The sequence below is a fragment of the Pleurodeles waltl genome, chromosome 2_2, assembly GCF_031143425.1.
Source record: "Pleurodeles waltl isolate 20211129_DDA chromosome 2_2, aPleWal1.hap1.20221129, whole genome shotgun sequence".
Classification (NCBI taxonomy): domain Eukaryota; kingdom Metazoa; phylum Chordata; class Amphibia; order Caudata; family Salamandridae; genus Pleurodeles; species Pleurodeles waltl.
The window spans coordinates 1,062,299,855-1,062,314,009 of NC_090439.1; the positions used below are offsets into that span (position 1 = coordinate 1,062,299,855).

A 14,155-nucleotide genomic window follows, 5' to 3' on the forward strand; every position below is an offset into this window, starting at 1 on the left:
CATTCCAGTAAAGAATACCCACAGCAAGGCATGGATGGGTGGTGAAAGGTCCAGTGTAGTTATGGTTTGGTGAGAGTTTCCTTAATAACTTTAGCACCGGCCAGGAATCTTGCATGGTTCTGCAACACAGAGGCAGAGGAGCTTTCCCTAGATCTGCTGATCCCATTTAGGATCTACAGACCCCAAAATATATTTGTTTAAAAAAAAAAAGAAGGATAGGCACTGTGGCCAACTACCACTTCACAGACCATGTACAGCGGGGTTGGCTGTCAGTGGAGCATTGCACGCCGGGCCTTTCAACCAAAACCTGTTGCCCACGGCCGTCAGGCGTGTACAGAGGAAGCTGGATATCCATACTGGGTTAGGTGTAGGGCTTGGCCCAATATTGTGCACATCCGGTTGGCTGCTGGTTGAAAGGGGGGGTGGCTCATGGAACTCTTGGATGCTGTATATGATAACAAAACGCTGAATATAACAACTTTAAAATATGCTTAAAAAGCCTCAGTAATTCACCTTTAAAAGACAGTTACGGTAAGAATTAAAAACTGAAAAACTATTGATATTGTCAAGGTATTGTTTGGACCACAATCCATAACTCGCACAACAGCCATGAAAGCTATCATTCACACACTAAATGCAGTTCTTATGACCTAACAATACTTATACCAGTAACAAATACCTAGAAGGAAAATGTAATTAGATTACATCACATCATAAAAGCAATTAATGATACTATATTCATAATACTCTCGGGCAAGGCGGAATGGGTAATCTGTTAGATTATTTAAAGTATTTGTTATTACATCTGTTTCATTAAGGGAAAATATCAAGAGACTAAAGGACCATTTCAAGCAGAAGATTGCACCCACTCACTTTTTGAGCATCTCAAAGTGGTTGCTCCAGTTTGACAGTTTTGTATTTACTCCACATTGACAGTGATGTATTTAAAAACTTGTTAAATTTTCTGTGCAAATGGCAATGCAGGATTATTGTGCTGTTTTGGAAACCTCTGTATAGTTAATGATTGAGACCATCTGTATAACTGGTCAGTGCCAATAAGAGGTAAATTAACTCTTGTCTAATCTAGGATATATACCACTTGTTTATAGTTTTCAGTACACATGTGTTTACAACTATATTTAGTAGTAATAACAATGAAACATTGTTCACTTTCCAATGACTAGGGTTGTTTGTTACTTGCTAGAGCATGAGACATATATCTGGAAGTACCGCCACCATGTTGCAAGATGAATGCGTATGCCATTTTGATATATGTTATTCTGAGGTCGGAGAGAGTTTGGTGTTTTAGCAATAGAAGTAAAGGCCCTGAAATAAATAGTAATCAAACATAGCTTAACTGAGACCCATCTTTCAGCTCAGTCTTGTGATGTTCAAGGGATCAACAGCTTATCCTCATCAAGAAACAGTCAGAGTGCTGGGTTCATTTTACCAGTGACATTCACACACAATTGCAAAATTCACACTTATGGACATTGGGGCTCCTGACCCACTTAGGTCTTTTCTACTACCTGCTTTTAGCTGTCTGCTGTTGAAGGCCTATTGTAGACAATAACAATACTTTCAGTGGCCTTTGCACCAGCTCGTTTCATACCTTTATTGGCTCTCTTATCAGTCTCATTTGTTTGCTTCTCATTCACTGGCTATCCTTGCTCTTCTTGTGTTTGTGCCCCCCCTGGAGCACAGCTTCATTACCATCCTTTATATTGTCTACTGTGTACCCTTCCATTGCTCAAGTCAAGGATCAACTTTTTTATTTTTGTTTCAGCACTCAAGGGGAGTTTGTTTTTTCATGATCTCTCCCTTGTTTCCTCCCCTCAAACACTCACCTTGTGTGCTCCAAGTTGATACCCTCCTCCCTTGCTTGACCGTTGCGTCCCCCACCCCATTATTTGTTTTGCTTTTCATCATTTGCTCCCCCAGCACCTGTATCACCGCAGCTCACATTGACTTCTCCCCACCCACTCCTCCTTTGCTCACCCCATCCACTTATTGGGATCTTAAAAAAATAAATAAATAAAAACAATTCTTTGGAGGGCCCAGCAGCTGCGATTTGCTGCCATGCTGCTCTGATCCTTTTGTAAAATGTGCTTTCACATGCATTAAAAAAAATATATATTTGTGCATATGCAGTGATGCATGCAAGCGTACACAACATCACGCTTTTCTTTCTATTTTGTTTTTTCTCCTGCTGCACATCGTCAATAAAAGGCATTTGTCTTTGCTGATGCCTCAAGCCATAGGCAAAATGCATTAGCAAAGCCAAAAGGTCTGTATTGGTAGTCAAAAGCTGAGATTATAGGCTCTCCCAATGCTTGTTTTATTATACTAACAGTGGCCAATAAAAGAAAGCCAAGCCTTGCATCGAGCAGCAGGAGACTGGGGCAATGAAACTGTCTGATATCTAATGCAGGCACCTTGAAACTGTCTGATTTCTAATGCAGGCACTTTGAAACTGTCTGATATCTAATGCAGGCACTTTGAAACTGTCTGATATCTAATGCAGGCACTTTGAAACTGTCTGATATCTAATGCAGGCACTTTGACACTATCTGATATCTAATGCAGGCACTTTGACACTGTCTGATTTCTAATGCAGGCACTTTGAAACTGTCTGATATCTAATGCAGGCACTTTGACACTGTCTGATATCTAATGCAGGCACTTTGAAACTGTCTGATATCTAATGCGAGCACTTTGAAACTGTCTGATATCTAATGCAGGCACTTTGAGACACCTGTGCCAGCTAGGAGTTAGATTTTCCAGAAATGACAAAGTTCGAGCCCTGGGCTAACGGGTCTGACATGCCTAACCGCTGCTTCATATGTGACTAGCGACAGTGCCCAGACGAATAGTACAGTCATGCTGTCACTCTCCAAAGTAATTCTTGCACAGGAGCATCTGTGATAAAATGCAGACACTCGCATCCTAAAGATAATATTTAACATATGGGATCCCCATGGCACAGTGCTGGTCCTGGATTACTGGGACTAATTCTTGGCATTAGAGAGGACAAACATGGCCTGGGGTGAGGAGGGCAGGCACAGTGAGAAAATGATAGAGAACATTTTTGGCACATGGGCCACCCATGTTTCTTGGAATAAGTGGCAGTAATGGCATATGGAAGATGCCCATGACAAAATGCTGACCCTGGCACAGAAGAGGTAATAATTTACACAGGTGGGGCACTAACAGATTCATTGGCTTGGCACACCAAAGGCTTTCTAACAAATATGTATGAAAGCTATGTTTTAAAATGGATAATTTGACCCCATATTTTTCAAACTTTTCTTGGGCACAACGTCTCGAATGGCCCTCAAGGAAGTCAGGTTTGGGGCAGCTGTTATGGTCGCCCCTTTTAAAGATCACCAGCCACCACCCCATTGTGCCCGCTCCTGGGCCTTCCCTTTAGTAATTCGGAGGGTCTGGCCTTGCAGCACAGGGCTTCTATGTCTGCCCAATAGAAGTACCATCCACGCTGAGCTTTGCAAGACACTAGCAGCCATTCTCACTCCTGAAAGTGTAAGTCACTCTCCACTTCGATCACTACACGGGGCCGCTTCTCTGCTGCTCCCAGAACCACCAGACCCTGAGGGTGTCAGTGTGCGCGGGAAAAGCCAAACCTTATCACTACCTGAACATGTCTGTTTTACACAGGCATTCGAACTGAGGTCGTGACCTGTCTGAGCAGCCCACGCCTCCTCAGATCTTCTCTCCAGAAAGCGCCCTGAAGAAGCGTGTGCTGCACGTGGCGCTATAAGTGCAGCTGATGTACATCAATACAAAATGAGTAGGTTAAACAGCAGATTGCTATGGACTTCATACGGACTCGTAAACAGTAACAAAACGTGTCTTCAGAGCGTATGGGGTTGACATTGTAATGCCACTCTAAGTAAAACTGAGATCAATTTCAAAGCATTTTTGAAACCTCCCAAAGCCACTGTTAAAGGGGTCGAAGACACACTTCTTCCGTGCTGTCTTCTGGTCTACTGAGGGCAGCTCCCTCCATTCACAACACCCCCACCCCCTGCCCATCCCATGCCCCCCCTTCCGCCCCGCCGAAGGGTTCGCCCCGTTGCAAACTGTACCCCTACTTGTACTGACCAGCTCCTATTTTCTACCTCACCCCTGTTGATTAACATTTCTTCTCCATAGTTTCATAATCTCTTCTTCATATAGTGCTTTAAAGTGAGTTAAACGTCACTTTAGAGCCAAACAAATTTAATTAATTATGGCCAGTTCAATCTCGCATAACTTTTAACTTTACAGCTACTTCACTGTCCTCTTTTAAGAATTTCAACAAACCATCAGTTACACTCCAGTCCCATTCATGTTTTACACCTATTCCCACGCCTGGACCCTTCTCCCACCATCCTTACAGGGTTTACTTTCAAAGCTGAGAGTTTATATAAAAACTGGTTCTGAATGCTATTCCACACTCCGACCCCTCCAGTAAAGCAGGCATGAAGGTGTTTCCACTGTCTCAGGACATGGGAGAGCTCACAATGGGGTCTTTTTTCAGCTTCAGCTTGTAATTATGATTAGATGCAGAATTAAGTCTTTGTTTAAATGCATACACCACACAATGTAACCTATAACAGCTTTCAGAACATGAGACAGGACTGAGGACTCTACTTTCTACTTTTGAGCGAATAGAGTGAATCAGGCAGCAGTGTGTTGCAAATTTAGAGTAAATTGAAAGGCTGAACCAGATGAAGTCTATTGAAAGAATGAATAATAAGTGCAGTGAGCTCACATACTAGGAGACAGTGTGTCACATTCCCGCCATGCACCTGCTCCATTGCAATATACGTAAGGAACTTCTAAGAAGTATAAGTGGAGTTTTCACCTACTTTCACAGAGTCGTCTCCTCAGCTTCCCTCTGATTTTGTCAATCGCGTTGTAGTCAGAAACATGGAAGACATGTGCAGAGTTGGGGTCAGATGCAATTTCATCCAGCTCCTCCCTTAAGGCCTCCCCAACACCAACAGCGAAGATCCTTATCCCAGCTTTGTGTGCTGCCGTAGCAGGTTCTAAGACATAGTCCTGGCTCCTTCCATCGGTCAAAAGGATGGCCACCTTTTTAATGGCCCGTTCATCTGGCCGCCCTCCTGCCTCCTCTGAGAAACTGTACGTAGTGATGTATCGGAGCGCATCCCCCGTATTTGTATTCCCACCATAATATTTGATGTTCCTCGCGGCTGCTTTGATGTCCTCAAGTGTTTGGTACCGCCCCAGATCAAATTCAGTAGTTGGTTTACCACTGTAGCGCACAACTCCCACACGCGTCTTTTCTGGGCCAATCTCAAAGGTTTCCACCAGGTTGGACACCCACTGCCGCACCTTCTCGAAGTCCTCTTTCCCCACGCTGGACGAGGTGTCCAAGATGAAGATCAGGTCGTAGTGGACATTCTTGCACCCTGTGAAGGCAATAGAAGAGACTGTTGAGAAAAGGTGGAAGATAAAGGTTGCATAGCCTATTTCCCAGGACATTTCCGAGCAAGATGCAATCCACAGGGAGGTTCTGTCGACATGAGCAGCAAAGTGGCAGTGGCTGTGCCTCCCAAGATCTGCTCTAACGTCACATTCCCAACATGCCTACACAAGAACTGAAGGCTCTTGTTAAATGGTATACTGCAATTTATAGTTTCCCACCCCCTTGTCAATTATGTGTGCCGGATCTTGTGAGCACGCTTGTTTTTCCAGGCTTTTCCAAAGCTGCCAAGAGGCGAGGGGGAGAGCAACACTGTATTCTGCAGAAAAGGAATTTTCGAAATTCAGAAAGGTGAAGAAGGAAGGCAGTGTGCGCCTAGAGGGCAGAACTAAAGTTTCATTGTCCGATTTACTTTAATAACACCAGTGAGACTGTAAGGGAATAAATGATTGATTCGCTATTTGCATCCTTGATATGTACAACCCTTTAATACAGGGTGCTGAGGGTAAGGGTGGCTAGCGTTAGTGCAGCAGGTGCATTGGCACCTGGGCCCAGGGGTGCAAGAGCCTATTCACTGCACTTATGGCTATTTTTGTTGTCCTAGTTGCAGACTGGAGAGGATGTTTCTTTGCTTACAGAGGAGCCCCTGATGATGTTGCTACAACCCTCCTTTGTGGTCTCAACTTCCACCTTCTCCTCCCTCTCAGATAAATTACGAGTATTTCTCTGTAATATGATGCAATTGTACAACAATTCCACGTTCACTATAGTACTTGTGCACAGTACTGATGCTCAAATAGTATCATTGTAATATTAAAGCGAAACTGAACACATGGTCGGCTCTACCCCCTCAAAATGTAATGTCCAACACTCTGAACCAGGCTATACCAGACAATAAGTACCTAAAATGAATGCTACAGAAAATAGGAAATGAAAAGCTTACATTATAAATCATGTGATTGTCGCAAAACACTAAGATTAGAAGCAGGTGCAATGTTCTATAAATGTGCAATTGGAATGTGTAACCCCATGTTGGATGTACAGTATCTTGAATTGTTTCGCATCACCCAACCCCCATTTTGTACAGTGCTCGAATGCTCTTCCTCTTCTAAATAACAAAAATATTTCCATGATTTAAAGTACACGACACTGCACATGCCTGGATTAGAGTTATAGAGAGTTTATTGGAGACAGAGGTAACTAGAGTGAATCTTTGGAATAGTGGCAGGAAGACTGAACTAGACAGAAGCAGAGAGAAACTTTAATTAGGACAGCACAGGCGAAATTGTAATTGTAATTCTATAGCGCATACTACTCATGAGGCGTCAAAGAGGTTTTCGGGGAGTAGCATACTAGTCCAAAACCCCAAAAGGAGTAGTGGTGGATTAGTACAGGGAAAGACGAGAAGAAAGTTTCCTTGTTACCACTTTTGTGCTGTAGACACAAGCCTGGCTCAATATAAAATATGGTTCTACACCTGAATGCCTTGATGGTAGCCTGCTGGGCCTTTTCTATTGTATCGAACACCCTATGATTCACAAGGCCAATCTACTTTACTTTCTTCTGATAATGTTTAAGTGAACTGCTCATTTAGCCTTTAGTTGGAATAAGTTAGTGCATTGTTCTTCTTGGCTTGGGATGAGGTAGTTTAGTTGGGAGATTTTTTTTTAACATAAAATAGAACATGCGCTAGGAGATGTTTAATGTTTCTGATTCTTTGCACATTTTGGAGTATTTGTTCAAAATACTTTTTACAATGACCTTCATTGCACCAGATATAGGATGTGCCTTTGATGATTCTGAATAAAAAATTAAAAAAGTGATACAATTTGCTATTTGATGCTAATAAACATCTTTATATGCCCTACCAAAAAACAAATAACCACAAAAACATCTTGGACCTAATTCTTCAAGGCTGCCATCCTCATCGATTTGCAAAAACATAAAAAAAAACTCAAATGTAGACTGTAAATGCAAATTAAGTACACCTGTACTCTACCTATAACCTATGCTTAATTTGAGCCGGTGGTCACATTCATTTTTAGGGACAAGCACTTATTTTTCAACAGACTTTGATCCAAAGCAAGAGAGAGAAAAACACAAAAGAAGTCGGAAGATAAAGAAATACAGTGACGAATGGAGAAAGCCGAGGGGGAAATTACCTTCATGAGTGAGGTAAAGAGGCAGGGAGTATCTGGTGGGGGATTAAAGAGGTATGAAGTGAAAACCAGACAACGCAGCCCTGGTACTCAGCTTCCTGATTTTTGATAGAGCCGGCCTCGGACTTCTGAACTAAACTTTGGACGCAGCACGCATTCTTTTACAAATAGAGCACTGCCTCTAATTCTGTATGCCCAAGTACTGAATCTTCACTTAATTAGGCAATACCCCCATCCTAATTTCTACCTGCAGCCATAGTTCTCTGCAGGCCTCGTCTAGCAATTTACAACACCATTTTAAAAAAAAAACATGCTTTCATTACTTTTGTGAAACTTTAAGGTTGGGTACACACTGAAGTGAGCCAGGTGAGTGTCCAGTTGATGTATGTTCACTAGGGATCTGTTGTGCACATATGCACTAGGATAAAGAATCCCTTGAAATATCTATGTAAAAGTTATGAACCAGGGCTTGCACATTTTGAAAAATGTGTGCAGCTACATGCAGATCTGTTTGAATTACTCCTTTGGTATTTTTGGAAGTTGAAAATGCTAGAGTAATAATGGCCTTGCTTAGTAAGAAGAAGGTTGCTTCCGCCAATTGTGAGAAAAAATCCTAATATCTGATCAACACTAGACCTACTGAATACCAGGTCACCGCCTCTCTCAAAGAGGCTACACATACAATTCATCTTTAATATCAGTAATGTGTGGTTGGATAGATTCTGGTACTAGGAATTATAATTGCTAGGCCAGTTCATAAGGGCGCTGCCCTCCACGGCTCACACATTTCACACAAATGCCTCACTCAGCCCTAACCTTTTAGATTCCCTTCCCTCTGTCCACCCCATCTCCGGATCAGCGAGGGCTGCCTGCTGCACTGCCCACAGCCACGAGAAGCCTGAGCCGGTCAGTGTGGGTAGCCTTGAAGAAGATGCCACAGACGATGAGGTCTCAAAGAAAGCTTGGCATAGCAGAGCAGGAATGGCAGTGTAGATGTCACTCCTTCCTACCCCTTGTCCTCCGTGAGGGCCTCATTCTCTGCACTGACATGCTGCATAGCAGAACCAATTAAGGTATCTTGGCAATCAAATGAGCAGTAACTGCTTTCTTATTGCTGTAATTTCACGCCCACTAATACGTTTATAGGAGAAGTGCACCAGAGAGTGAGGCACTGGGTGGCTGGTTTCCCATTCATCGTGGCCCGGGGCGTCGTCAACCCCCGCTTTAGCAGCCACAGTGTGGGTGGGGTTTTTGATGGGCCTTGTCCTGCAACTTGGGAGACAAAGGCTCATAATTAATTTGAAAGGGTGGGAAAATGAGTGAGTGAAAAGATGGATGGCTGGATGGATAATGGATGGATAATGATGGATGAGTGAAATTGATGGATGGATAGATGCATAGATGAATGAGTGAAAGGATTGATGTAAGGATAGATGAGTGAAAGGGGGAAGGATGGATGGATGTGTGAAATGATGGATGGATGATGAGAAAAAGGATAGATGGATGATGAGTGAAAGGGTAAATGGATAGTGGATGAGTGGAGGAAGAAGGTGATTGAATGCATGAATGGATGTATGAATGAAAGGATGCATGTAAGAATGGATGAGTGAAAAAATGGATGATTAAATGAAAGGGAGGATGGACGGATAGCTAGATGAAAGATTGGATGTAAGGAAGAGTGAAAGGGTGAATGGTTGGATGGAGAAATGAGTAAAAGTATGGATGGATGAGTGGAAGGGTAAATGGATGGGTGGATGGAAGGATGATGGATGGACGTGTGATTGAAAAGGTGAATGCATAGATGCATGGATGAAGGAGTGAAGGGATGGATGAGTGAAAGGGAGGAAGGATAGATGGTTGGCGGAAAGGGTGAATGGATGGGTGAATGAGAGAAAGTGATGAGAGAAAGGATGGTAAATGGATGGATGGAAGGAGTGAAAGCGTAGACAGATGGATGAGTGAACAAATGGATGAAAGGATACATGAAAGGATGGCTTGGTGAGTGAAAGTGTGGATGCAAGTATGAATAAGTGAAAGAATAGATGGATGAGTGAAAGGGAGGGCAAATAGACGTCTGGATAAAAGGGTGGGTCGATGAATGGATAAATTAAAGGGTAAATGGATGGATGAGTTGATAGATGGGTCTAAGGGTGGATGGAAGAGTGAAAAGATGGATGGATGAGTGAAAGGGAGGATGTATGTATGGAATAGGAGATGGATGATCGAAAGAATAGATGGATCACTGACAGGATGGATGGAAGAATGGATGAAAGGAGGATGGATAACTGAAACAATGGATAACCGAGTGAAAGGATGAATATGTTTGACAGGTTTGAAGATAGATGGAAAGGTCTGGATATGGATGGGCTGACAGATGGACGTAATGATGACAGTCAATGTTGAATGAAAGACTAGGGGCCTGATTTAGTTCTTGGTGGATGGGTTACTCTGTCACAACAGTGACGGATTTCCCATCCGCCTAAATATAAATCCCATTGTATCGTATGGGACTTACAGTTCGGAGGACAGGATATCTGTCACTGTTGTGATAACAGAATGTAAAGGTGAAATGGTGATGATCAGTGGGGTGGATGGAAAGATGAAAAGATGAATGGATAGATGCTTAGATGGAAGAGTCAAGTAAGTTCTTGTGTAGAGGGTCGCAATGACTTGCTCCGGTTGCTTGGTGCCATAAGAGCTTTGGTTCAAAGTGGGGGTATTATAATTTTCTGGATACTTCTTTGATCGTGGCAAATGGTGAAAGTACATAAATAAAATCACAAGGTCCTGTCCAAAAGTAGCTACACTGCTGCAACTGAAATGCTGCATGCCATCACCTCCCAAATGGTGCCACTCTCAGCCTCACACATTAGGGTCCCGATTCATACTTTGTTAGAGTAGCGACTGCTAATTATCACATTTGTTAAGTAATGATTCCCCAGCATACAGCACGTACCTGGTTCGATAATTAGTGCCTATCCCCAGTTGTTGAGGCGTAGCACGCATGCGTAACTCACCAAAATGTGCCTGGTAAGGTAAATACTGTAACTTTTCCACTGTAAAATTCCAGAATGTTTGAACAAGGGTGAGGAATTTAGCGAACTTGGTAATACCGACATGCATTACATACCACCCAACTCAAAATTCTCCCACTCAAATTCAGGGCCTCGGTGCTTTCAGTTTCCCAGGTTGGTGGGAGCTCTATGTTTTATGGAAACTCTCTTGCTGGTAGTCATGCTAGTGTTAATTATTTTACTGAGAATTTAAGGTGTTACTTTCGGTATTTTAATTTAGTTTTATTAATGACCATGTTATAATGCACTGAGCGGCTTTGCTGGCATTTGTGGAAGAAATACAAACCAAGTTCAGTTCTTTAAAGTGGATTGCCACAATCTTGTGCGATATGCAATGAGGTTCAGTTATTGCACCCTGAGTTATCATACAACGAATATATGCCAGGAACAAGCTACACCTATTGACTTTACCAGTGCATCTTAGATGCATGAGTTACATGGATTTAGTTGTAAAAACATCGATTTAAAAAAGTTTAACTTCTGAGAATACGAGAGTGTGATTGGACACTACTAAGATGTGTGGAGATGGTGGTAGTTTTTGGAGTATCTCCATCACTCACATCCTCTCTTGCGCGCCACTTTCCTCTTCGTGTCTCTCATTCTGTTAGACGCTTATGCCCTTTTTCTCCTAGAATTTTTCTGAAATGCTTTATTTGTATATCTCACGTGTCATTTCTTTCCTCTTCACTACTGATTTTTTATTTTCTCTCTTTTGCACCTACTTCCTGCCATTTCTTCCATTACACACCCATTCCCTTCACACGACCCACCACTCTCCTGGAAGCATTACATTTTCTTTGTCTTTAGTGGTTTCCATATTTCAATAGATTTGTACCTCCTTTATACACTTTCCCACTATTACATTTGGCACATATGTGTCCCTTACTCTGTACGGTCTGCAGAGAGGCCAAGGATTAGATGGGCATGCAGTCTGAACAACTTTGTGACATGCCAGAGGGCTCTGTGGGAAATGTGCAGTAACTTCAGCCTCAAACCCAGAGGTACCAATCATGCTGCCTCGGGAACGCCCACTGGCAACCTTAACCTACCCTTGCAACTTTAAGCGACTCACTTCACAGCATGAGCTACACAACAGTCATCTATTGCAGGAAAATTATCCTACAACATCTTGAAAAAATCAAATACTCTTAGGCAATGGAAGAGTAACTTAAATATGTGAAATGTAAACAAGGATTGAATAGCTGAAGCTGATTACCTTAAATGTTTTACAGCCATTGCTGATAAATCGATCAGGTTTTTGCCACTAAAGTTAGGACATGAATATGGATTTCAAAGTCAGTTTTTAGTTATTGTCCAACCTAAAGCCCTGACTGTAGAATTATTGGCTCCGGGGCCAGTCAATAACGCAGCTTTTTCACTAGACATATGGCCCTAGCTGCAGAACTGACATCTCACTAACCGGAATGGAACTGGCATGGTAAAAGTAACATGGTTATTAGAAAAATGTCTTTCATATCAGTAAGCTAAAGAAGGGATTTTGTGTTTTGAGAACTTATCACTGGCATCCCAAACAGAAAGAGACATATTTGGCTATTTTTGCAAAACATTTGAAGGACAGAGAGACAGGTTCTAGTTTCCACAAGCTGCAATAATGGTTGTGTTTGTGGAACACTGCAAATCCAGGTATATGGATGAGATGTTTAAATAGAAATCTGGGGCAGTGAGGAATCTGTACCTGCCATGCAGCTGGAAACATCATCTTTTAAGATTTCACAGGTGGGTTCCATGCCTAGCATGCCTGCATTTGTATTGTGTGATATTCTGAAAACTGAATGGGAGGGTTCAGTTATTGAATTAAATCTAGATGATGGGGCATATTTATCAATGTGTTGCGTTGCTCTTGCACCATGGAAGGGGTTGCAAGGGCGACGCAGAACCTAGATGCGATTTACTGATCCACGCAAGGCCACCTTACCTAGCTCTATGTGGCTTGGTAAATCTGGAGTAACGCAAGGCAGCACAAGTTTAGCATTACTGTGCATGGTGGGGGCGTTCCGTGGGTGGAACGTGGATGTTCCCATGCATCTATCCATGGATCCTGAAGCATTCCCAGATTTACCAACACTGGTAGACCTGGGGATGTGTCAGAATGCTACGCCCTCCAGAGGAGGCGTAACAAGGAGAAATATCTTCATTTCTCCTTGTTTCTTTCTCTTTCTATATGTACCGCATTGTGCGGCATTTGTAGAAAGAGGAAAAAACCTCACGAGGATTGTTTTTGTGTAGTAAGGTGCCCCTTCCTGCTCATAAACAATCCTGCCTACAGTGCAGACGCCTTGTTCCACAGTGCAAGGGTGCCGGCGTTGGCAGTAGGCAGCAGTTTGTGTGGTAGCGCAGGAATGGGCCATGTTATGTTAGATACGGTGCATTCCTGTCCTCTCCCTTTCACACAGCGCAGCAAGGTGACTTGGTGTGTTGCGTTGCATGAAATGTTGATAAATATGGCCCAATGTCTAGGAGTTCCTTGATCAATTCTCACTTTTCCTCACACTTCCCACAACTTGCATGCACGTGGGTTGTTGAAAGGCATGCATACGTTTATACTGCAGCGCCCATGTGGAGTAAACCTTCTAGATGTACATGGAAAGCTTACGTGAAACAATAAAACAAGGTTTCAGAGCAGGGGTTTATTTTCTTTTTTTGTTGCATTTTTTGTTTAATGGAGCAAAGTGATGTGCCGGAATCGTTGGATGCTGAACCGAAGCCGGAATCCACCGTTCTAGCCTCCAGGTCACATCTTCTTAAATGTCTTCACCTTGTGTGCATTTATCATTAAATAGACTTTGCTAGTACCTGCAGTGTATGCCCCAATTGGCACACAGTCATCAAAAGTGGGAGCAACCTTATTGTCTCGTCTATCAGAATAATGCTATTGAGGCATCTAAGACTCCAATAAAGTGTACCACGTATGGACAAACAGGGCAGCCCATCCACAAGGCAATGGAGACATTTGCATTTAGAAAGGATACAATCACAGAAGATGAATCTGACGTTTGACTATATGGAGGAAGCTCATATATCATCTGATATGCTAATCTGGCTTCAAGAATGTAGAGTGTCCAGACTCTAATATATTTCAGTCAACTAACAGATGTTAAGTAGAAACACCACATCTGGTCTGGAGCTAAGTCCGTATAACTACACTCTGGCAGGCTGCTATTTAGAGCTGAGGAGCCTTGATGGATTGACCAACATGTGGAAATCTCTACAACAAAGCATCTTAAGTAAAGGATTGAAAAGGAATTGGAATAGAGTCTGCAGATTCTAGTAACAGGTACAGGTGTGTGCGTCCAGATGCGACTTGGACTAAAGAAACACACACACTGGGATCACTGACGGAGAAATTAGAAAAGCGAAACTATTTACACAAAATGTATAAATAGACACCACACATAGTTCATAAGGAGGGAACAGGCCAACCCTAAGGTTAGTTGGTTCAAACTCTATGC

At 42.7% G+C, this 14,155-nt stretch overlaps 1 protein-coding gene across 1 annotated transcript in view; it reads right to left on the minus strand.

Moving 5' to 3' along the window:
• The window catches only part of COL22A1 (collagen type XXII alpha 1 chain), a 900,581-nt gene that overhangs the window by 778,690 nt on the left and 107,736 nt on the right, over positions 1-14,155 (minus strand). Inside the window, exon 3 of the mRNA XM_069220797.1 lies at positions 4,872-5,438. Within this exon, the coding sequence (XP_069076898.1) occupies positions 4,872-5,438 (567 nt within the window). The remainder of the gene's footprint in view (positions 1-4,871; positions 5,439-14,155) is intronic.